This window comes from Hemicordylus capensis, chromosome 5, assembly GCF_027244095.1.
Source record: "Hemicordylus capensis ecotype Gifberg chromosome 5, rHemCap1.1.pri, whole genome shotgun sequence".
Classification (NCBI taxonomy): domain Eukaryota; kingdom Metazoa; phylum Chordata; class Lepidosauria; order Squamata; family Cordylidae; genus Hemicordylus; species Hemicordylus capensis.
This window is the reverse complement of record NC_069661.1, coordinates 115,175,087-115,200,552: the sequence shown is the minus strand read 5'-3', so window position 1 is coordinate 115,200,552 and position 25,466 is coordinate 115,175,087. Positions and strand designations below refer to the sequence as shown.

The following is a 25,466-nucleotide window of genomic DNA, read 5'->3' as shown; positions in this document are numbered from 1 at the left end:
GTGTGTGCAAACTTGACATTATGGGGCCCTCTTTGTTCTTAATTTGTAGAAATTCAAAACATATTTATTTCAACCTACTCGTCAAAGTGTGTTGTATGGAAGACAGACCATCTAAAGAGACCTTTCCTGAAGCAATTGAGTCAGTCTGTGCTTCCCTATTTGGATCCAAAAAATATCATAATGATGATAGTGTGGGTGGGGTGGGGAAGACCCAACTGTGATATCGAGGTTTCATGTCTGCCTTTCAACTTTTACTCCTCAAACTTAGCAATTTTTCCATGGATTCAATTTTTTAAAACCCTGCAAAGTTGTTGAGCAGGCAATTCCAAGTGTAACAATGCCCTTTCTAGCACAAAAGTGCAAAGAGAAAGCTTTGAAAAGCCACAGAAGGTGATGGTGGGAGTTGGGTGAAATAACATGATAGAATGCTGTTTTACTTCACCACCCATAATACACAGGCACTCCTGTGCCTGTGCTATTATTGTATTTACCCAAATCAAACATGACTCTGAATTTAAGATGACCTGATTTATAATATTAAAAAACTGGGGTGTGGGGACTAGGATTGGATTCAGGTAAATACAGTAAGGCCTGCTTTTCACTGAGATAGTTAAGCTGCCGGCTGGCACCACTGCAGACCACTGGTGGGGTTCATATGACTTAGGCTCCTCCATACAAAACTTTCTTTCTACACAGATTGTCAGGACCATGAGACTTTTCCGTGTGGATGGTTTTTGGTTTTTGGTGTTTTGTTTTGTTTTCAAATTGATGAATGTTCAGTGATTGAGTTCCCTTCCCACCTGCAGAAATGATACAGCCCAGACATCAGTTTACTGTCTGTGAGAACTAGGCCTAAGTGGACTAGCTTAGTAATGAAAATATGAATTGAAGCAAAGCCCCAAATGCTTTATTAATTCTGTATTTGACAATCATGTCTCCCCTCCCTATTCCAGAATGAACTAAATAGGCCTACCTATCCACAGGAGCTCTTTATGTCAGTTTTAATCTTCTGTATTCCTGCCATTGTTCTACACTTTCCCCAAATTCTTTTATATGCTTTAGGAAGAGAAGCGGAAGAAAAAATGCAGTCAGGTAGAAATTGTACTTATTTGATGAAATCCCACTGGTAACTGATCCTTTGATATCCAGCTTTACAACTATGTTGTTAGATCTACAAAAAACTATTGCTGTATTCACAGGTTTTCTCATCCCTTAGTATTAAATATTTGTCGGCTGAGAGCTAAATTATGCCTTGTGACATTGGCCTCATATTATTCTATGAATATTAAACAAGCTGCTTAATCTGTAACCATTTCCCAAAATATAGATTCCACATATCAAGTTTAATCTGATCTCAGTTTCAGCCTATTAGGAAATTCTTAATTGTTAAAAAATTTCTTAAAACTCAAAACAAATCCTCACAGACAGGATTTTGGCTATTATTCTTTTGCTTAAACATTGATCCTGTGAACCCCATGAACTTTTCTCTCACTCTTCCCACTAAGTTCACTGCCATGGGCTGCAATTATCTTTGGGAGGGATACCATTTCATGAATGGGAGGAGTGGGGTAGCACACACACAAAGTCCTATAGAGAAATAAAAGTTTGAAAAGACTATGATATAATCAAAAGTAAATGTCAAAAAAGCAGGGCATTTTACAAATATTTGTTGTGGTTACTTTTTAAATAAACCATAATATCCATAGATACAGATGAGGGATAATCAACAAATCAGGAGTTTGGCACTTGATACATTTGAATTTGATGCTATGGATATGTACATCATATAATAACAGAAATGGCAGAACCCTTTTGATAACAAATTTGACATACTGAATAATAAAAAGAAGCTGTGGATGATGTATAATGATTCCTCACTGAAATTGCCGCCATTTGTGGGATGAATTGCACAGTCTGCAGTAGTATTCAAAGATGCTGTGGAATGCTGAAATCACTTAACATAAATTGTTTTAAGCCATTTGTTGTCATGATGATGCCTTTGCTTAAGTTGTTCCATTAATAATCCTCTTTTCATATAATGCTGTCTGTGTTTATAAAAAAATATGCATTTAATTTTTCCTTGTGCCATATTGTCTTGAGGAAACTATAAATATAGATAGATAGATAGATAGATAGATAGATAGATAGATAGATAGATAGAACTTTTTAAAAAGTGGTGCTGTTTAGGAATGTTTGTCAGAGCTATTTTTATTTCTATGGGAAAACATAACTTGGGAAAGGAGAATGCTCCCATTCTAGCTGGGGGCGGGGGGAGAAGCCCTTCCCAATGAACATTAAAATAAATAATAGCAGAAAATTGTTATGAAATCCTTGGTAAAAAAATGCAATAAACAATGGAAGTTAATAATACAGATAATCTGTGGCACACAGCTATCATCTGCTAACAGTAAAATGTAACAAGTACATCTTGCAAAAGGATCAACACAAAGCACTTTAGTTGCACAAGTACTGTGCACATAATTACTCAACAGGAGCCTCATCTGTTTCTTATGGCCTCCAGTCATGAATACTGAAACAATCGTAAGGAGCATCTCTTTGATCTTGATAGTCTTTGTGATGGACATCTGTTCAAAATATTTGAAAAATTTAGAACTCATTAGTATTAGATTGTATCAGTCTAATAATACAATTAGTATTAGAGGGTCTCAGAACAGTCATTTTTAATGCTAATATGTCATTATTTATCATTACATTTTTATACAGCCACAAACAATCATCGGACTGCCTCCCCAATGTAAGAAACTACAGGTCAGAACATTGTGGATTGAACTTGAAAATTATGTAGCAGATCTCCTCCACTCCATTCCTAATGCATATGTGGTGCTGGGCGGTGATTTCAATGCTAGGTTGGGTCCTGACAACCACACTTTATACACCTAACAGAGGGTCTATCCACCCAGCCTCGAGGCAGACGGGCTCCCTCTCATCCGTCTTTCTAAGGATCAAAAGTCAAATTATGTGGGTCTCTGCTTAAGTCAAATGACCACCAGGCATAACCTCTCCATTCTGAATGGCTCGCTTGAAAATGACCATCCCGCCGAGTTTACCTATCTCTCTGGCACCAGAATGAGCTGGATTGATTACCTCATCACACCAGGGAACTTGCTTCCTTTAGTGAAAAGATTCGAGGTTACCCCCAAATTTGATAATGATCATCTTCCCATCTCATTACTTCTGAAGCCATTCATTCATCAGTCCCACATATAGAACCACTACAATTCTTCCATATCCTCGGCAGAGGGAGCATATTACCACGCCAAATGGTCACCACAACTGGATCAAGCGCTTAGAGAGCTACTTGGCTCTGATCACTTGCAGTGTATCCAATCATCCTTACTAAACAACGACCCTACTTGTGCGCCTTTGGAGTCATACAAAGCACCAGTCCAGGAACTACAGCAGCTCCTCTCTTGTAAGATTCGCGAGCCTCGTGCAGAGTGTCAACCATCCTCCAAGCAGTGGTTTGATAAGGACTGTGTTAATGCCAAAAAAGCCCTTGCCAATACCTATCAAGTCTTCAAATCTAGCTCTGGACTGCGGGCCGCACAGAATCTTCTTCAGCAGAAAAAACAGTATAAGCTTCTGCCATGAAAGAGGCTTGGACGGAACTAGTCCAGGCTGCTAGATCCAAAGACTCTGCTGTGTTTTGGTGACTTACAAAGCACTCTCCCAGCTATGGTCCAAATCATGACTTATACAAAGACTCCACTGCTGTCTACAGAAGCTCCTCCAGTGCCATTGAGGATACTCCAGCATGGGCTCCGGTGTCGGTTTCAGAGATCCACAGTCACCCAACTAAGACTTGGAAAGGCTCCAGGTGAGGTCCTTATTCCACTGGAGGCTGTTAAAAACAATCTGGACTGGTGGGACCCTATCCTGGCATCTCTCTTTACCCATATTGACACGAATGTCCAAATTCCCAAGGATTGCGGGGTAGTGATCATTGTCCCCATATTTAAAAAGGGCAAGAAGGATGATCCCGCCAATTATAGACCCATCAGACTGCTCAATAACATCAGCAAACGTTATGCAAGACACCTATATGGGAAACTTAGCGATTGCCTGGAACAGGAAAATCTCCTTGCTGAGGAACAAGCAGGCTTCAGGGAAGGGCAGTCCACTATTGATCAGTGCTTAGTTCTACAGCAACTCATTGGGAAATACTCCCCCTGTAGGGCGACCTCTCTATATGCCGCCTTCATTTATCTCAAGGCAGCATTCGATTCCATCTCACATGTCAAACTATGGGAGAAGTTGGAGGCCTCCTCCAATGACAGGTGTCTGCTATATCTCCTTCACACCCTGCATCTAGACATCTCACTAAAGGTGAGATGTAGCCCACAAGGTCACCTCACAAGTGCTGTTCTAACACAGAAGGGCGTCAAACAAGGATGCATTCTGGCCCCTCTCCTATTCCATTTCTACGTTAACTCCATGGTGGGCCAGCCCAGCAATCCAGATTTCCACCCTCCAAAGCTCGTGGGGACACATTGCCATCCTGTTATATGTGGATGATGTAGCCATCCTCTCAAGGACTCCCATTGGCCTTAGAAGAGCACTGAGGGCCCTGATGTTGCACTGCAAGGAAGACTGCCTGGAAATTAAAAATCATAAAACTAAAATCATGGCCTTTGCCAGGAGGCCCAAGACTCACTCCTGGAGGATCGAGAGACATAAGATTGAACAAGTGGCACATTTCAAATACTTGGGAGTAGTTTTTTACTCTCGTGGCTCTAGAAAAGCCCATGGAGAACGCGTGGCTTTAAATGCTCAGAGAAGTTCCTCTGCCATTCTCCAATTCCTGCGTACAAGAGGAGGCTATTATCTACCCGCAGCTCTCAAACTGTTCAAAGCCAAGTCACTAGCTCAACTCCTCTATGGTGCTCAACTGGGCCCTTTCCCCAACATTGTGACTCTGGAACGTGTACAATCTAAATTTCTGAGGGCAGCGCTCCGTGTCCCGAGATGTGTTTCCAATGCCACTCTGCACCTGGAGACAGGCCAGATCAAGTTTGAGGCTAGGGTGTGGGTGACCACTCTCTGCTAATGGCTCAGACTATCCTTTCGCCCAATTGGTCTTGCCCCTCTAACCCTACACAACAATTTCCAAACTAGTTGGACTCAGACAATTGAGGCAAAAATAGCTACCCTGGGCCTCTCCCCCCGACCCTGCTCAACATGGGCTACGATCAGACAAAAGCAACCATCAAGCAGTGCATTACAGACATTGAGTGCCAAATGATCTCAGCAGTGTCCCAAAATTTTATATTAGTAAAATATGCCTCTCCTGCAGCATATCTCACCCAAGTGGAGGTCCCAAACCACAGAAGGGCATTCACCTTGGCTCGCTGCCATGGCCTCCCCTCAGCAGTGCTAGAAGGCCGTTATAGAAGGATCCCATTTGCAGAGCAACTATGCCCCTGTGTCTCAGGGCAGATTGAAACTACTTAGCATATCCTCCTATACTGCTCGTTCTATAGAGACATTCATGCCTCTCTCATTCTTCCATTGTTAAGAATGTTTCCGGCTGTCTGAAACAATTCTACAGCTTCTTGCTACTCCCTGACTCCAAATCTGCCATTACATATAGCGTCGCCAGGTACTGTGCAGTGTGATTGGCATCTATAGGAGGATGACAAGCTGTGAGCCCTATTAGCCTTAATCTGACTCCCAGTGACTGGATAGACCTTGCACTTGCCCACACCTCCCTTTTTATTGCTTTTTATTGCTCCTTATATATTTTTTAATCTGGATTTTTCAGTTTTATTATGCTGGTTTTCTATATACTTTTGTCCCCACATGTTTTTTTAACCTTATTACCATTTTATTCTCCCCTTTTTTATCTCTTCTCTGCATTTTTATGACTTTTATTATAATAGAAATAGTATTATTTTATCTCCATTTTTACTATTTTTAGCTCTTTTAGTATTAATGTGTATAATGTAATCATTTTAAAAATGTAATCAATTTTACCTACTCATAGATTTTAACATGTCACTTTTTAAAATGCAATCATCGTTCCCTTTTATGATATATATAATCATATATGCAATCACCTTATCCTCCCGTACTTTTAAACATGTATTCACTATTAGTCCTTTTAGTACTGGTATGTAATCACCCTCATTCAACATGTAGTTTTATACTGGTCTCTGACCATAGAGGTCATTTTTGTATTAGATAAGTATTAGACAAGTTAGCCATATTCTGTTAGATAAATGCTTGACATGAGTCCAATGGTTTGAGTGCAGTCCAGAGAGAGCGAGAGAGAGAGAACGTGAACAGTGAAGTCTAATACAATAGCTTTTGTACTAAGTAACAAGTTCTGGTAATAACTTATCTTCCTTTCACTATAATCTTAACTGATAATTACTATCTTCACAAATTAGCCCACTTCAGCCTTGAACATCCACATGTCCACCATCTTGAATTTGGGTGGATTACATCATCACAACCTATGCCATTGAGGTGTCCTAATGTGTCACTCCGACAACTGCACCAAATTTGGTCCAAATCAATTTGGCGGTCCACAAGTTAGCCTACTTGCACCTCAAATATTCATGCATCTGTCATCTTGAATCAGGGTAGATGACATCATTACAAAGTATATCATTGAGGTGTCCCTATGTGACACTCACTACAATTGTACAAAATTTGGTTCAAATTGGTTAGACAATCCACAAGTTAGCCCACTTACACCTCAAATGTTTATGCATCCACCATCTTGAACTGGGGTGGATGACGTCATCACAAACTCTGCTGTTGAAGTATCCCTAAAGGAAAGTAGGCTAAAAAGTAAAGCTTTTTAAGCCTACTTTCCTTAAGGAAAGTAAGCTTATGAGATCACCTGGCATTCTCTGTTTGTGTGTCCCCCTATCAATTCAGGGAGATGTGCAGGGATGAAGAGCCGATACTTCTATGCTCATCTGGCTGTTGAGGTGCATGGCCATGGAGGCTGTCATGGAGAGCGCTTGCACTTCTGAATTTGCAACTGTATCACTGTTCGTAGCTAACGAGTGGGATCAAAATACACACACACACACACACACACAAGCACACAAATCTCAACTGCTCATCAGCAGAGATACAGAAAACACCAGTTGCTTATAGTGTTTTATAGGACTACAGCTGTGTGTAGATTTGTATCTAACACGCAGGATCAAACACAAGCACGCACACACAGGAAAAGAATTGTACAAGCCACAAGGAAAGCACAGACTAGCTTCAAAAGGCTGCTTCTGTGGAGCGTAAATGCATTCTGAGGTCAGCAGAGCAGCTCTGTCTGCCTGGTTATTTAAAAAATGAATATTACTAATAATGAATAACAACTAGAAAGAACTCTGAGCCAGAGTGTAACAGTGGTTAGTGCGCTGGACTAGACTGGGGAAATCCAAGTCCAAATCCCCATGCAGCCATGAAACTCACTGGGTGACTCTGGGACAGTCACTTCTCTCTCAGCATAACCTTCCTTAGAGGGCTGTTGGGAGAATAAATGTAACCATGTGCACCACTCTGGGCTTCTTGGAGGAATCACAGACTATATATAGACTTTAAAAGTAAATAAATCTATACAAAGCCACAGGTAAGGCAGAGACCAGCTACAAAAGTGGATAACAAATGCATTCTGAAGTTACAAGGCAGCTCTGCCTGCCTGTTGCAAAAATGCTTACATAAATAATAGAAAAAACACAGGTTTTTCAGTAATGTTTGCTGCAACTATAAGCCATCTCCTGTAACTTAGAGGACATAATGGGAAGCAATAATGCATGTGGACACCCTCTCCTTACTCCATGTTTGCTAAACAGCTCAGTGCCACGCTCTGTCCACCTTGGGTGCCCACCACTTAACCTGTGCATCCATCCCAGCGAGCAACAAATGTTTTTAATAGATAATACTTCCTTACTCCTTGCCCAATGAACTATAAACTCCAGTGGACATATTAATGTTACAGATACTGGCCATAATCCAGAGGAAAACCTGGTTAGCTCTCTGCATAGCAAATGGATTTTAAAAATTATTTTCCTTCCAACATAATCTATTCTCTCTCTACATACACCACACCCACATGCAAAACCACTTCTGCAATCATTTTAAAAGCAGCTTGGACTCAGAAATCCATGCATATGCCCTAAAAAACTTTCTGGGTTCTTAGGCCATTTTCTAATCTAATTAGTCAGTTTTACAGGTTGTTGTTCCTTCCAATGTTTTATGGCATGTCATTTTGGGAATCAGCCATAATGCTTTGCATACAGATTAGATCAGAGAGCAAGGGAGCAATCAGAGGTTGCATTCCTCTCCTCCAAACAAACACCAGCAAAGAAGCCAGCAAAAGATCAGACTTACCAACAGCCAGTGAGTCAGCCAACCTACCTGCTCTCTAACCAAAATGGTGACTGGATTCTTTTTAGTTTTAAGGGAATCTTAAGCAGATTTAGCTAGAGGTTTATTCAGCAACAACCCCATTTTCTCCTTCCCTTTCCCTCGTGACTCCTCCCCCAAACTCTCAACAGGATCCCCCTTGGGACAAATGTCCAAACAAACAAACTGCAAAGGATTACTGAATAGAATACAATGTTGCTAAAAGAAAAAGGACTTCCCCACCCTCTAGGCACTCTGATTGGTTTCGTGAGGAGTCAATCGGCATGATGCCTTCTGGTTGGTGCTCAGGGTGTTTTAAGCTTTGCCCACCTTCTGAAAATGAAGGCAAGCCTTGTAATTTGCTCCAGTATTCTAATTTGAACAACTCTGTGTGTTCCTATTGATTCTTACAAAATTATGGTACCATTGCCCACCCTATGTACATACTGGGGCCAGGCTACAGGCAGGGAGGAGGCACAGACAGTGAGGCAGTGATGCAGACAGAGAAATGGCTGCAGAAGACAGAAGAGGTAAAATGGATGACAAATATTTTCAGGTAATTTCAGGTGGGTGCTGTCCACTCTGCCCTCAGGTAAGAGCCACCACTGAATGAAAGGAAAATAGGTAGATTAGTTCTTAACAGAATAACTTCATCCAGCAATTCACATGAGGAGGATGGGGTCATGCCAAGAATGTGCTCATCCTGATATCGTGGAAGAACATCTCTATGCACTATTGGGATATCCTTTAATTGTGTGAGAAGGGAGAACATGCAGGGCCTCTCTCATGATTAAAGGACCTCTCATGATTAAAGGATGTCCCAACAATGCATTGAGATGTCCTTCGATGATGTCAGGATGGACACTTTCTCAGCACAACCCCATTCTCCTCATATGTGCCACCAGATGCTAACTTGGCAAAGAGGCACCTTTTAACGTGGTGATTCTCTTTATTTAGCAGAGGGAGAGTAACTGGCCCTATCCACCCCCAGCACAGTACCTACAGTGACTGTTGCTGGTGTCTATCTTATGTTTCTTTTTAGATTGTGAGCCCTTCAAGAGAGCCATCTTATTTGTTTGTTATTCCTCTTTGTAAACCGCCCTGAGCCATTTTTGGAAGGGTGGTATAGAAATAGAATTAACAACAACAACCCCTCTGCCAGGCACTACCATGATGAAGTGGAGGGGCTTGTGAGCTTCGAGGATGCAGAGAGCTATGCTGAAGAGTCACCCAAACTAGACAGGCCTCTACTGAGAAGTCAGACTAAATGTGCCTAATCCCATAACCATGGTGAGAACAAGAAAAATGAATTCTATACCGGATCAGTTGTCGCCTGGGTCAACAAGGACCACATCGAGTGCTAGAGTACCTGGGCACTTGTAAAAATATGGGTTACAGGACTCAGGATCTTCAGCTGAGCAACCAGGGCTGGAGACTGTACAGCTACTGGAAGAACAAACTCAACGTCAAAAGTATACAGTTGCAGAAAATCAAGGAAAAAATTTTTAATGTTTAATTTTTTATTGATTTTAACAATATCTTAACATTCACATCACATTAAACAAATATTGACTTCCCGCTCACACCTCCTCGTGAATCACCAACTATAGAATTAACCCTTGCTATAATAATAATTCAAAACATATATCTTAAACCTTACAAACTCAATTTTGGTCTACCCAACCTGCTAATATTACTAAATTTCAAACCCTGTTGTAAAATCAATATTAGGAAAATAGTTCTTTAAGTATAATAAGAATGGTTTCCAATCTTCTTTAAAGCATTCCAAATTTTGGTCTCTTATCAGTACTGTAAGCTTTGCCATCTCTGCATATTCCAAAATTTTTATCAGCCAATCTTCTTTTGAGGGCAGTTCATTACTCTTCCATTTCTGCGCATATATTATTCTGGCCGCTGTGGTAGCATACATAAAAAATGTTAAGTTGGTTGTAGAAAACACTCCTTGCGTTATTCCCAGCAGGAAGGATTCTGGCTTCTTAGGAAATGTCATTTTAAAAATTTTCTTTAACTCATTATATATCATGTCCCAAAAGGCCTTAGCCTTCCTACAAGACCACCACATATGAAATAAAGTTCCTTCAGAGTGTCCACATTTCCAACATTTGTTTGAAACATTTTTATACATTAATGCCAGTTTTTTAGGTGTCAAATACCACCTATACATCATTTTATAATAATTTTCTTTTAAAACATAACATGCAATGAACTTTAAATCAGTTTTCCATAATTTTTCCCAGGCTGCCATTTCTACCCCACATCTTGAGCCCATTTTACCATAGTCGTTTTAACCACTTCATCTCTTGTCTCCTCCAAAAGCAAGAGCTTATACATTTTAGAAACTAAATTTTTCATCATTTTCACACAGCTCCTTCTCAAATCTCGACATCTGATCCTCAAATCCAACTTTAAGATCCTTCTTATAAACTTCATTTAACTGATGGTACTGGAACCAATTACTAACCAGTTTTTGTACTCAATTAAACTTTTTAACTTACAGTCCTTTTCGAAAATCAAGAAATTATGATTTGTTACTTTAAATTGAACCCATCAAAACGTGGATTCCAGAAAAGAATGTATGAAATTTGGAGACAAAAACATCCAATCTCGGAAATTACAGAACTTAGATTAGTGGATCAACGTCAATCTAACAGTCATTGAGAAGAATCGGGTTCTGATAACTGATATTGCAGTCCCAGGGGATAGACAGCGAAAAACAACTGGAGAAAATAACTAAATACAAGGATCTTTAGATTGAAATTGAGCAGCTCTGGAAAAAGAAAACAGTAGTGGTGCCAATAGTTGTTGGTGCCTTTGGTGCAGTACCAAAAGAACTTGAACACCATCTTGACACCTTGGGCATCGATAAAATTACAACACATCAGCTACAGAAGGCCACACTACTCAGGACAGCACGAATACTATGACACTATCTTTAATTTTTCTTTAGTTATTCTAGACCCTTGGAAAAGGCCCCATAATTAAAGTACCAAATCCAGTCAGTAACATCTGGTAGACTGTGCAAATAAATAGGGGTGTGCACAGAACCGCGGAGCTGCAGTCCGGCACTGGGGTGGGGGGTTCCATTAAGGGCAGGGGGCTTTACTTACCCCTCCCGCGCTTTCCACACTCTGCCACCGTAATTATTGAAAAAATTGCTCCTCCGATGGCTCCTCCTCCGATGGCTGCTCCGTTTAAAAAAAATGGCTGCCCCCTTGAAGCCCCGGCCCCCTGCTGCTGCTGCCCTCTTGAAGCCCCCTTCTGCCTCCTTAAATCTCGCCCGGGCCCCGAGATAACTCTTCAGAAGCGGGCGGCGGGGAGATGTCCTCCCGCCCCCTTCCCTGCCGGGCTCAGGCTGCAAAAGACTTTAGGAAGGCTTCTGCGCGCGCACGCGCAGAAGCCTTCCTAAAGACTTTTGCAGCCTGAGCCCGGCAGGGAAGGGAGTGGGAGGACATCTCCCCGCCGCCCATTTCCCTGCCGGTCTGCCAAAGTACTTTTACTTTTGCAGACCGGCAGGGAAACGGGTGGGACGGGTGGGACGCCCGTTTCCCTGCCAGTCTGCAAAAGTAAAAGTACTTTGGCAGACCGGCAGGGAAACGGGCGGCGGGGAGATGTCCTCCCGCTCCCTTCCCTGCCGGGCTCAGGCTGCAAAAGTCTTTAGGAAGGCTTCTGCGCGTACGCACGCAGAAGCCTTCCTAAAGTCTTTTGCAGCCTGAGCCCGGCAGGAAAGGGGGCGGGAGGACATCTCCCCGCCACCCCCTTCTGAAGAGTTATCTCGGGGCCTGGGCAAGATTTAAGGAGGCGGGAGGGGGCTTCAAGAGGGCAGCAGCAGCAGGGGGCCGGGGCTTCAAGGGGGCAGCCATTTTTTTTAAACGGAGCAGCCATCGGAGGAGGAGCCATCGGAGGAGCAATTTTTACAGTAAATACAGCGGCAGAGTGTGGAAAGCGCGGGAGGGGTAAGTAAAGCCCCCCCCGCCCTTAATGGAACCCCTCAAACTACCCTTCCGAACCAAAACCACCCCGTGACCGGACCGGTCTGGAGGCCTTTAGAATGGCCTCCGAACCGGTCCGTGCACATTCCTACAAACAAACAAACAAACAAACAAATAAAATTGAAGCTTATACTGTGTTAGTCCATTATATAATGGACTAACACAGCTACCTCTCTGGAAATTTTAAATCTAATCTCTAATTTAATCTGAATCATTTTAAATTTCCTGAATTTAAAGTACAAATCCAAAATATTCAAACTGGTGATACTCTGATTTTTGTAGAGAACCCATAAAACCAGTTCTGTATGTTGAAAAGCAATAACATGTTGTGCCAAGGGACTATCAAATATTATTATTGGCACTGGTATTGAAAGCGGAGTATCACTGCACCCTGGCACAAATTAAACTCCTCAGATTTGCTTTATGACACTCAAATTTATCTATTGGTTTTTTCAATTGGTTTCACACTCTTTCTGAATAATTGCAGAGTTTTAAAATATTCTTCAGATAAATACTTATATAGGAAATAGAGTATTTTCTCTCTTAAATAACTAAGTGTTGTCATGGAAATCTCATAAAATCTTTGAAGACTAGTTCTCTTGCCTCATTCTGTTTTCAAATATTATTAGATCTAGAACAGGTTTTGGGCAGGGCCGTCTTACAATTTTGCTGTGCCAGCAGCCTGCTGCTCTGGACAGTCTTGGTACTTACAACAAGGCTGTAGCTCAGCTGGTACAAGGGCAGGGCAGGAGCATCATCAAGCAAGTCCAAGTCTCACCAATAGTCAAGATATGCAAAGGACAAGGCAGAGACTAGTTCAAGCAGGCAAGGTCAAACCAGTAATCAAGCAGGTACAGTAGTCGAGGCAGAAGCAGGGTCAAGTGGGCCCAGGTCAAAGCAGTAATCAACTTATATAGGGGGATAGGAAGAGACAAGGTCAAGGAGGCAAGGTCAAATTGGTAGTCAAGCAGGTACAGTAGTCAGGTGGAAGCAAGATCAAGCAGGCCAAGATCAAACCAGTAATCAGTGGATAAGGAGGGCTAGGCAGAAGCATGGTCAAACGGGTTGAAGCTGGGAATGCAACAGGCTAAGGTCAGCAGTACACAGGAGTTCTATATGAGCTGTACCTCCAACAAAGGCCTGAGGCTGACTGAACGCTTTATACTACAGCCCCTGATCCCTCAGGAACAGGCTTAAAGGGATCTCAGTTATGTCTCTGATCTGATCTGTGTGCCTGCAGTAGGGACATGTAGGGACAAGCGATGTGCGAACTGGCTTGAGTTCAAGCCGGTTCACCATCAAAGCAGGCCATGGGTTCACCCTTGAGATGGACAGGGCCCAGTTTGACTCAACCTCCAGCCAAATCCTCCCCCTGGGCCAGCTTGGAGCCGGTCAAGCGTTTGAAAAGTGTGTGTGTGAGTATATATAACTCACCACCAGGCGGGTGGTAATTTTGCCACAAATAGATTCTTGGCATGCAAATAGCCTGTGTGCATGTATGGCGGCCTTCAAGATGGCCACCACGAGCCAATAGAGGGACAGAAAGGCCCCAAAATGGGCCAAACTGGCCTGGAAAAGACCAGGGGAGGCTGGGTGGGGAGGGGGAAGCTTCGGAGACTCCCCACAGCCATGGCAGCATCCTCCAGAGGCAGCAAAATTACTACAGGCTTGGCAGTGAAGTTTAAAACAAAAAACAATGTTTCGTACCCTGGACCAGCTCAAACTCGGAGAGGGTTTTGGGTGTGCACAAAACTGAACATACCCGGTCCAGTTCAAGTCCAATCTGGACATGAACTGTACTGGGCAGGCCGGTTTTGTGAACACCCCTAATAGGGACACCTCAGTGGCGTATTGTGATGATGTCATCCACCCCAATTCAAGATGGTGGACACATGACCATTTGAGGCACAAGTGGGAACTGATTTAGATCCAAATTTCTTACAGTCTAGGGGCACATAGGGACACCTCAAAGGCATAGCTGATGATGCTGTTATCCACCCCAATGCAAAAAGGCGGACACGTGAATGTTTGAGATGCAAGTGGGCTAACTTGTGAACCACCTAACGTACTTGAACCAAATTCAGTACAGTTGTAGTGAGTGTCACCTAGGGACGCCTCAACAGTGTAGTTTGTGATAGTGTCATCCACCCCAATTCAAGATAGCGGATGTGTGAATGTTTAAGGCTGAAGTGGGCTAACTTGTGAAGATGGTAATTATCAGTTATGATTATAGTGAAAGGAAAGTAGGCAGACTAGTTCTTACCAGGACAACCTTTTTTAATGGCTTTCCCTTGTGGGTTAAGAAGGGCTAAGAAAAGCACTTCTTTATTCAGTTCATCCTTGCCCCTGTGTCCATACCTTTCCTTTTTCCCATAGAAGAAATTTTCAGTCATGCTCATGGAGAAAGTAAACCAATACACTGCCCTCCGCCTGACTGAGAACCTGCTCTCCACCTGACTGAGAGGCCTGGCCTTCACTGAGAGGAACTTCATAAGTGGGCAGAGCACACAGATACACTGTGGCTCCTACATTGGTCTTAGCAAGATACAGCCTCACCCCATTTATCCCCTGATATTAAAAATGGCTGGTTTAAAATATTTGAAAACAGCACATTCCATTTTAATCTTCTAATTTCTATATCTAGGATTCTTTGCCTTTCCTCAAAGGAATTGCCTTCTGTAAGGACCCTTTATCCTCTGTATCTTTGCCAGCTTCTCAATTTCCTTCAATGTAGTAGCCTACCGGCAGCTTCCCCAAAGTTTCTGGAAGCTCATCAACAGCTGACAAAAGCAAATCCTTTTAGTTCTTCTATGTTATACTCTTGACTGTCTCAAATACAGATGACAAAGTGTCTGAAACCCCCACCCCAAGTATGTGTGCGTAAACCAGGAAGTGGAGAGAGGGACGTTTTTGCATCTTCTTTCTTTATTAAGTTAAGTTTTCCATGACAGTCCCCAAGGTTCAGTGACTAATGGGGTTACTCACAATGGCCTACTGCCACAGTATGATGGAGTAAAACATTTGTTTTTAAGAAATAAGATACATTAATGCCCCTCTTGCATGTATGTAATCCCTCTTCCCTGGTGAGCCTGAGGGTGTATAGTTAATCACTACATTGGCCTGTCACATCCGTTACCTCAGACCTGACACTAAAGTAACAGCCAGTCTCAAGGAAGAGGCAATTATTTCTCACTGAATAGCTGACTCTAGGATTTCTGCCGAGTACAACCTGACAGGGTCCACCTGCCTTTTTTTTTTTTTTTTTTTTGCAAGTGACTGACAAGTGTGTGATGAAGAAGACTGTCACAGTTCTGAACTGACCTAAAACTACCCTAATGCATTTGGCTCAATTGTACCAAAAAAATATACCTCTGAACTAATGGTGTCAATTGTAAAACCACTTTTAAAAAAGGAATGATCACACTGTGTTATGATGGCAGATTCCTTAGTTTTAAAATGAAAAAACAGAAATGTGGGAGGTGTTTTGATTCTTAAACTATGATAATATAATGGGAAGGCAGAAGGGGGGGAAATAGGGCAAGCCCCTTTCCTGCTACGTTTGTGTCCATCATGTATGTTTAATGAACTTTTAAAAGTGAGCTCATATAATGTTTAATGGAACTGATGGGAGGAAGCTATTGTAGGCCTTGTGCATCAGAATTAGGCCAGGACAGGTCTGTGGGTGGGCATACCCAGTCCAGTGATTGCTGAAATTTGCGATTTCCTAGTTAGGAGTAAAACTTTCTACAGCTTCTAATGCTGACCTGCATTACAAATTAAGCACTATCCCCTAAGTATTTCTCCAGGTCAGAATGTAGGATGAGATTCTGCACATGCTTGGTCAGCATTCAGTAGACCAGGTTCCAAATTCCAGCTGCTTTATAGGTGCATGTGCAAAAGTTGTTTAATGTTTGCAGGCCACTCAACCAAGCAGCCTTTTGTTTGGTGAGTAATTTTTCTCCATTTTAGTCAATTCTTCCTTGACATTTTATGTCTCTTGTACCCCATCCAGATCTAAAACCATCACTTGTTCCTAGATGTGTCTGTTTGGGGGAGGGGCAGGTTATTTTCAGTTACTAGAGCTCAGAACTATAATTCCAGGGGGCAATATGAGTGCAGTACCATTGATACAAATGCAGTAGCACTGTAAACCAAAAGAGAAAGATTTGATAAAAGCAAATGAGCCCCACAACAAATGCTCACAGAAAAAGTGTGTAATAAATGGGAACAGTAATATCCGGTTGTCATTTTATATGTAATACTGCAAAGTTGACATGCTGCTGCTGACTTGATCTTAGACTGACAGAGCTGACTTAAGATCAGTGCTGACATCTTGAGTAAATTTACTCAGGGAAATCGCATTGATATTTATATGGTATATTAGGCATAGCTAACTTGTCCTTTTAATTTCAATTGGATTTCCTCAAGAAAATTTAGTCAGGACGTCAGACATTTCTCTTGTGGAAACCTGTTTCTGACTTTGGGGGAAATCAGTCAGGTGCAGGTGTGGGAGGGTATAAGAAGTCATCTTACCTTGGCTTATAAGTCGGAAGCAGGGGCATCTCAGTTTTCTAAATGCATCTTGCATCCCCCCAGTTATGGAGTGAAGCAGAAGTATCTATTACAAAAAGGCAGATTTCATCAACAAGTTATGTACTCTTTCATCAGCAACCAGCCCTTTCAAACAGAGAACATTATTAGAGAACACGTACAATTGTACATTATCTTGTTTTCATTTTGGAAGAAAGCAAGCCTTGAAAGGTGTACAGAATTATAACAAGAACATATTGCTGAAGATGCGGCTCCTGATGGCATCAACTCTTAGCACCAGCAATCCTATTGACTACTGTTGTGGTCCAGGCCTGATTTGTATACTAAATATGCTCATTAGCTAGCATACAAAATTAGCCTGTCTCATCAGTGTCACCAAGTGACCAAGTTCTTTTATATAGTGACCATGTAGGATCTGGGCGCAAGGAAGAAAGGAGATCAAACCAATCCTAAATGATTCAATGGGCTTTATTGAGTATAAATGAATAACAACATCAATCTAACTGAGCAGAAAGCAGAACATTCTATCAGTATTACTAACAGTATTTCAACTCTAACCAGCAACAATATTCACCCAGTATTCCTAACTAACATATGTGTGTGTGTGTGTGTTAAATCTTCCTAGAGCCTAATATAATTCAGATATAGATGGAAAAGGGGGGGGGGGTTAAGGAAAGTTGAGGGTTGGCATGGGTTGTAGAAATCAGGAATTAGTAGAGGGACGAGGGGAAAGGAGAAGAAGGGGAAAGGATGGAGGGATCCAAGGCTTGTAGGGTGGCATATTACCAGGATCAGAGGCTTGAGAATGGTGGATCATTCAGCTGAAGGAGAGAGGCTTTGGCTGGGAACAGCAGCTTGGGAGCGGTGGTCTGGCTTCTGGTGGTCAAGCAGACAGTTTGCTCAGAGCGAGGCAGAGAGTGAAGGTACCATGGCTGGGGAAGTCTTGACTTCTCACTGCGCAGTGGAAGTCACAGACAGATTCTGTCCATGGACAGAGTTCCTGCTTGTTGCCCCGCAGCTTAGCAGCAAACTCTGGGATTGCTCGTGAGCAGATCTTGCTTGTAGGCACAAGATTGCTAGCTCTCTATCCAGTAAGCCTCATTCTTTATAGTTGTATTTCCCTTTGATCTCCCATAGAGTCTTCTGGATCACAAAAGGCATCTCTTGCCTTTTAATTATCAAAATTAGCTCAGGATATTTGGTCTATTGTCATTCCCCAAAACAAATCTACATCTTCTCCTGCCTTGTCCCAAGAATGTTAAAAGTCAGGAGTTAGTGAAAGAGTTAGTTCTATTTGTGTGAGACAGCAATTAAATTACTTCTTGTGTACCTCTATCTAGTGTGTAATTATAACAAAAGAATATTTAAAGTAACATCAAAAGGGGTACATGTGTGAGGCAAGTTAATCAACACGTTTGACTAAGGCAGAAGCATCCTGTCAGTGAGGTAAGGGGATTACTGGACAGCAGGTTAATTTCAGCAGTGTGAGACTGGTAGTTAAGCCTGACCCACTGTATCTCTTGTGAGTTCCACAAACACTGATAAACAATGCTAGATTACCCCTGCCTTTACAAATCATTTACCAAGCAGTCATGAGATCTGGGTGTCAGTTCACCTTGAGTTCAGGCATTTAATTGAACTCTTAATATAAAATGAAATCAGACACAGGCCTGAATTCCATATACTTCTGGGCCGGTACCTCTGGATCTAAGGTTGGGGTACATGTGCCCCCAACACTACTGGGGCACTAATAGTGAGCAAGGGAATCCCCTCGCGGACTATGCTTTCTCTACTTTACTTCCCCTTTGTTAGATGGATAGACTCAGGTTTCATTATCTCACCTGGGTGCTTTCCAGGTTATTCACTCAACAGTGGCAAAATGCTTCGGTTCAGGCAAATCGCATTCAAAACGTAAATATCAACACATCCAGCAGGGGTAGCAGTCTTGCAAAAACTAACAACCGGAAAATACAGCAACCTTTTTATGCTGGACATACAACGTTATAGCAATAAATTGCAGTGATTAAATCCAAAACAAGGCATCGGAAATGTGAACGGCACCCTGCTGTCAGCTTAGGGACTGCAGTGTCACAACACAGGAAGTGTGGAAACACACTTCGGAGATAGGTCGTGACCCCGTTGCAGGGTCTAATCTGGAAAGTGCCCTAGAGAGAGAGACTTCCTTCTTCTCTCTCCCCCTTGCTTATGTAGCTAGCAGCAAGGCATGTAGGTCTCAATCTATCTCCCTAATGGAATCCTGAATAAACTACTTTATTTAGAACTGTCATTCCAGATAATATTAATTATCAGTGTTCTCCTTACCTGTGCCCTTCCGTAGAGTAGATGGAGTAGATAAAGAAATAGAAATAAAAAAGAAATCTCCCCTCCATGCTCTCTAACACATACAGCTTTATATAAAAGAGAGGATGCAGCATAATTACCATTTATGTCAAATGATCAGTAATAGTTCCCAGGGACACATAACAACAATTCAATGGCATAGTTTGTGATGATTTCATCCACCCCAATTCAAGATGGAGAACGTGTAAATTTTTGAGGCGCAAGTTAGATAACTTGTGAACCACCTAACTGAGTTGAACCAAATTAGCTCCAGCTGTATGAACACATGGGGATGCCCCAATGGTGTAGTTTGTGATGATGTTATCTAAGTCCATCCAAGATGGCAGATGCATGAATGATGGAGGTGCAAGTAGGCTAATTTGTGGACTATCTAACCGATTTGAACCAAATTAGGTACCGTTGTATTGAGTGACACACAGGGACACCTCAATGGTTTAGTTTGTGATGATGTCATCCACCTTGATCCAAGATGGCAGACTCGTGAATGTTTGAGATGCAAGTGGTCTAACTTGTGGACCCCCTAACTGATTTGAACCAAATTTAGTCCAGTTGTAGAGATAGTAAAAGGAAAGTAGGCTGATTAGTTCTTATTGTAACTTGTTATTTATACTAAAGTTAGACATGAAAGCATTTAGGGATGTGCCCGAACCACCGTTTGAACACTTTTAGGGGAACAGAAAGGGAACTTTAAGAAAAAGTAGAGCAGGTACTTACTTGCTCTCAGCTGCCTCTTCCAGCTTCCTGCTGGGGCAGTGCATGTCCCAAAAAGCCCAGTGTGCCATCAGCATGCACATGGCATCTGCACATGTATGGGCTGACCATATGTGCATCATGGATGCCATGTGCATGCACGGCTTTTTGAAACACACGCTGCCCCAGCAGGAACCTAGAAGGGTTGGCAGAGAGCAGGTAAGCTCCTGCTCTCCTGTTTCTTAAAGTTCCCTTTCTATTTTCCCAAAAAGTGCTCAAACTGGCTTCCTTTCTTGATTGAGATACTAGAGAGCGGAAACTAGCAGATGTTTTCTGCAGCATCTTCTGGGCAGGAACATTCTGAGAAGTGAAAACTGCAGCAACGCCATTAAAGAATACAGAACCATTTTTAATTCTCCCCCAGTGCAAATTCCTGGGTGAGGTGATGCATAGAATTGAGAATGTGTCTCTAGAATAGAACTGATTAGTAACCGCATTGGCAGAAAACACATACAAGATAGTGGCTGACATCCTAACTAAATTACTCAACGGAAGTCTCACTGCAATTAATCAGACAAGTCAGTCATGACTTACTTGTCCTAATAATTTCAATGGAATTTCCATTGAGTATGTCAGCCAGTTTCTTTTTAGGCAAGCCTCCCTAGAGCTGCCTTCCATAAACTAATCCTCTGATAAGTGCTGGAATATATTTGAGATGTTCCTACTGAATGGCTAAAAGCAAGATAAAAATAGATGCTAACTGCAGTGGGACTGTATTACAGTCAAACTTCCTTTTTAAAAAGGGTCTCCATTGTCACAGGGGCATTGATTGATTGCTTATTAACAAGTTTTCTCTCAGTTTGGCGTAAAGTAGACTAGTCATGAAAGGTGCATGGTTACCGATAAAAAGCAGAAGTGGAGCCATGATATGGGAAGAATACATTAGAAGTTGCGGTGGGGTGGGGCTGTGCTTCCCTCAGCAGAGAGCTGCTGAAAATAACTTATTAATCTACCAAAGCATCCACAGTAACCAACCAAGCAGAAAAGCCCACACTGATAGTGTAATCCTAGGTATGTCTACTCAGAAGTAATTCCCCTCAAGTTCAATGAAACCTTAACTGTGTGTAGGATTTAAGCTTGAATGCCATTTTCTGCTGAGTTGTCAGCTGTTAAAATTATAAACATTTTAGAATGTTAAAAGCAGCATGTTTTTATCAGTATAAAAACAGTAAAACCCTATTCACACATTATGTTCAGCATACAAACAGACCTCTACATGCATACAGTCATTCATATATTATGTTCAGTTGTGTACAATCGTACATTCCTATCTATAACCTGCAGTTGAGCAGGGCTGTACCCAGGTTAACTTGTTTTTGTTTTTTTTAAAAGCTTATAAACTTATAAAACAAACACATGTAAACTGTTCATGCAAGAACATGTACATATGTACAGACACTTCTTTCACCTACAATGCAATGAGGTCATTCACATGGCCAGGCGGGCAGAGTGGCAGGCTTATTTAACTCACCTTTTCCCCAGACAGGCTTTTGTCCTTGCTGGGAGTGTGGACCGTACTCCCAAATGATGTGCACTATGTGGGCACTACGTGGGGAGATTATGCGTGATGTGCAGCTTCCTCCTCTGGCACCGTGGAGGGTATGGGGACAAGATACATTGCCCTGGTGCCCCCGAATTACCATAATGCACTGCCCGAGTACATGGTGCATTATGTGGATTCCTCTGGCACTGGCTGGGAGACTGCTGCTGTGTTGGCACTGTGTGGCACCATTACACAATCATTTAGCCCGGGTTAAGGGCCCTGAGAAAGTGACAGGCCCTTTTTTTGCAAGTTTGCCCCTTCTGCCACCGCCACCAGGAGCTGAGTGGCTCCCAGCATTTCTTACAATATGCCAAGACTGGGCTTGGCTTCCTTAGCCCGGTTTTGGTTGATTGTAAGAACAGCCTCTCCATTTAGTCCTGTATTCTGTTGCCATCAGTGTGACTGCAACACATGCAAGAATCTGCCTCTGCACATGGAAAGAATCGGTAAGGTGGAATTTGTGAGCACTGCCAATTCTGGCTGGGTTTATTTCTACCAAACGCCAACTGCCTCACACCTCTGAGCTCTCTTGAGCTCTCTTGAGGCAGCTGTTTCAGAACCAATAACTGCCCTGGTGCCACCCTTTGCCATGCCAGGAAAGCATTTAAGAATTGTCACATTGACATTAAATTAATAGCATTAAACATCACTTTGCATAAGCAAATGCTCCACAGCATAGAAACTATACATCTCTCTGAACTACAGGTTCTAGAATTAACTGTACAAGCACACTCTCCGTTATACAGAACCCTGGGCCAGCTGGTAAACACTGCTTCTGATTGGCTGCACCAGCAAATTTCACTGTAATAGATAGATTTGTCAAAGTTAAAGAAGGTGAATTATTTATAGTGATCATTTGCTCAGTGGGTTGGAGATCTAAAGCTGTCTCAACTAAGGTGCTAGCCTCATTATACGCTTCAAACCCATTTTGAAATTGAACCAACTTGAAAGGATTCTGGAACTTGTAGTTCTGCGACACTACAAGTTCCCACTTCCCAGGAGGCTGGGAGGTTTCAGCATCAGCTCAGCAAGTTCCCAGAATTCTTTCAAACTGGTTCAATGTCAAAACTCTTTGGAACAGTGCACTGTGATGGCTAGAGCCTGTGTGTCAGCAATAAGTGCCATGAAGCATGCATCTGCAACCAAAAATAGATTCAAAGTTAATACTTAACAAATACATGCTATGTGATTTAAACTGTTCCGTTTTAATCACAGGCATTTGTAATGCTTGAAGAAGCTAACAAAGAAAGAAAGGAGGGCTAAATAAACTCATCTTTTTACCCAGATCTTTTAGCTTTTTAACTTTGTTTATTATTTGTTTTAAACTGTTTTTAGTAATTAATTGATTTTAATGTTTTGTTTTTGTTTGTTAGGAACAGCCCTGAGACCTTGGGTTGGGGCGGTATAAAAATGTGTTAAATAAATAAATAAGTGATCATTGTCACTGTGGTAGTTAACTTGCCAAAATTATGGCTACGATCCTGAGTTGATCAGTTAACCTTCATGATGGGTCTGCTCTAATTAGGACTAAGTCAGGATCCCGATCCTGTTTAAAAGTCAGTTTTAAACAAGATACAGGATCAAGTTTAAACAGGTCAGGATCCAGTTTAAAAGTCTCTTTTACACTGACTTAATAAACTAGGAAATAAATATCTCCAACACACAAACACACACACAGGTTGCCAACAGTCCTAGATTGGCCAGGACGTCCCATATTTCGGGGGGGGGGGGGGATGGTCATCCCATCCAGACGACTGTATCAATGCTAATAAATAAATAAATAAATAAATAAATAAATAAATAATAGTGTGTTCTCCACCTTTCCTTCCTCCAGAGTTTCCTTCCTCCCCACCTTTCCAATCCTCCCTAGGTTTGTCAGCTCCTCCCCCACCCATCAAGATTTCATCACCTATTCATTTGAATGGGTTCAGTTCCTATCTTATCTTTGCATTTCTTGTCTTTCTGTAATCCTCTTCCTGTTTGTTTTCCTGCTCCAGGTGTGCATGTGCCCTGCTTTCCAATAAATCATTTATACATTGAAAGTCTGTGTTTCTACCATTCAGTAGAGGCGTAACTATAGGGGGGGCAGGGGGGGCACGTGCCCCGGGAGCCATCTTTTCTGGTCACGTGGGGGGCGCCACCATGACCAATTTTTTTTTAATTTTTTAAAATTTTTTGTTAATACAAATGTTTCCTGCTCAGTGCAGCAGCGCTGCAGTAGTCAAGGGAGCACGTCGGTGCCCCCTTCCCCACGAGCGGTCCCTTCCACGCCACCTGCACCCCCCCCCCCCCCGCATTGCTTTGCTGGCGCCTGGCGGCCAGTCAGTGGCCTGGCTTGGCAGCGGCGGCAGGCGCTTGTGAGGAAAAACCTAAGTATAATGTAGTATGTTGGGGGGGCGGTGGGGGGGCGCGGTGGGGGGGGGCGCCATTTCATTGCTTGCCCCGGGCGCTGTTTTCCCTAGTTACGCCTCTGCCATTCAGGACAGCAAAGGTGGGGGGGAAATACACGTAGTCCCAGGACATGGACTGGAGGCACATGATACTGTCCCCTTTCTGAAGCAAAGTAAGTTGAGATTGGGTCAAGCCCTGGACTGGTAGACCACTTGAGAATACCATGTATGCCACCTTAAGTTCCATGATGGGAGAAAGACAAGAAATAAAAATTCACTGAAAGCACATGGCTTAGTAGAGCTAAGATACAAATAAACTGATTGCAATACAGGAGAACCTCAGTATTCACGGGGGTTCCATTCTCTGCTACTACCGCAGATACGGAAAACACGAATACTGGGTTATTGGTGCAATGGAATAGAGGGGGTTAGGTTCCAGGAGAAGAAAATCAGCCAAAAATCACCAATTCTTTACCCCCCCCCCCTTTTTAAATGAGGCATAAAATGGCTGTGTCAAAATGGAGGCCGGAAATGACCTCTGAGGTCATTTCTGGCCAGCCCTGACCTGCGGTGATGTGGATCTAAGCCTTTTTTTAACCTCCCCCCACGTTTACAGAGGTCAGGTGTCTATTACCCGACCACGAATACATGAAACTGTGGATAGTGAATCTGCGATTAACGAGGTTCTCTTGTACTGTTTGCATACAGGTGCTGTGTTCACCCCTGCTAACTCAGCATAACCCCTGCTAACTGAGCAAAGAGACACCTTTTTAAAGTGGTGGTTCTCTTATATTTAGCAGGGGGAGAGCAACTGGCCCTATCCAACCCCAGCACAGCATTCCTCCAGTGGATGTTGCTGGTATCTGCCTTATCTTTATTTTTAGATTGTGAGCCCTTTGGGAACAGGGGACCATCTTATTTATGTATTTATTTTTCTATGTAAGCCGCATTGAGAACTTTGGTTGAAGAGCAGTATATAAATATTATATATTTATAAATAATAAATAATGCTGTCGTCATGTGGATTAGGATGTATATTTAAGAGTTTCTAGTGGGGAAATTACAACAAAGCAAGCAGAGTCTGTAGAAAGTTTCAGGGGTTTTTAGACATTAAAGCTGATGAAAGGAAAACTATTGTTCTGCCTTATCAATCAAACCCAGAAATATTTTTATTCCAAGACAGTATGCTATGATAATTAAAATCACAGCCAGAGGGATGGTGTAAATTATTTCTAAACACTGGACAGATAATGAAATCCCACTGTTAATTGATTATGTCTAGCACGGAATTGAGAGTCCATATTAAATCAAATAGAAGTGTTGCACTTATATAACCTGATCATGCAGTTCTTTCTTGGCCAAAATTCCAAATAGGAAACCACATTGTGTACCTGCTGTACGACTGTAAGATGGGCAGCATGTCAAATGAAACATGAAACTAGCCATGAAACTAGCTGGGTGACTCTGGGCCAGTCACTTCTC

The 25,466-nt window shown here is 42.3% G+C and overlaps 1 protein-coding gene across 9 annotated transcripts in view; it reads right to left on the bottom strand.

Annotated features, from left to right (window-relative positions):
* Positions 1–1,431: 1,431 nt before the first annotated feature.
* Positions 1,432–25,466, bottom strand: part of LOC128326181 (uncharacterized) — a 61,335-nt gene continuing 37,300 nt past the window's right edge. For 4 of the 9 annotated variants that reach the window (XM_053252548.1, XM_053252543.1, XM_053252546.1 and 1 more), the window contains exons 3-5: positions 16,923–17,007; positions 9,749–9,825; positions 1,432–2,585 (exon numbers count right to left, since the gene is read on the bottom strand). In XM_053252548.1, the coding sequence (XP_053108523.1) occupies positions 2,295–2,585; positions 9,749–9,825; positions 16,923–17,007 (453 nt within the window). In that variant the 3' untranslated portion in view covers positions 1,432–2,294. Of the gene's footprint in view, positions 2,586–9,697; positions 9,839–16,922; positions 17,008–25,466 lie in introns of all 9 variants that reach the window. The other 5 variants (XM_053252551.1, XM_053252545.1, XR_008307878.1 and 2 more) reach the window with 5 other exon arrangements.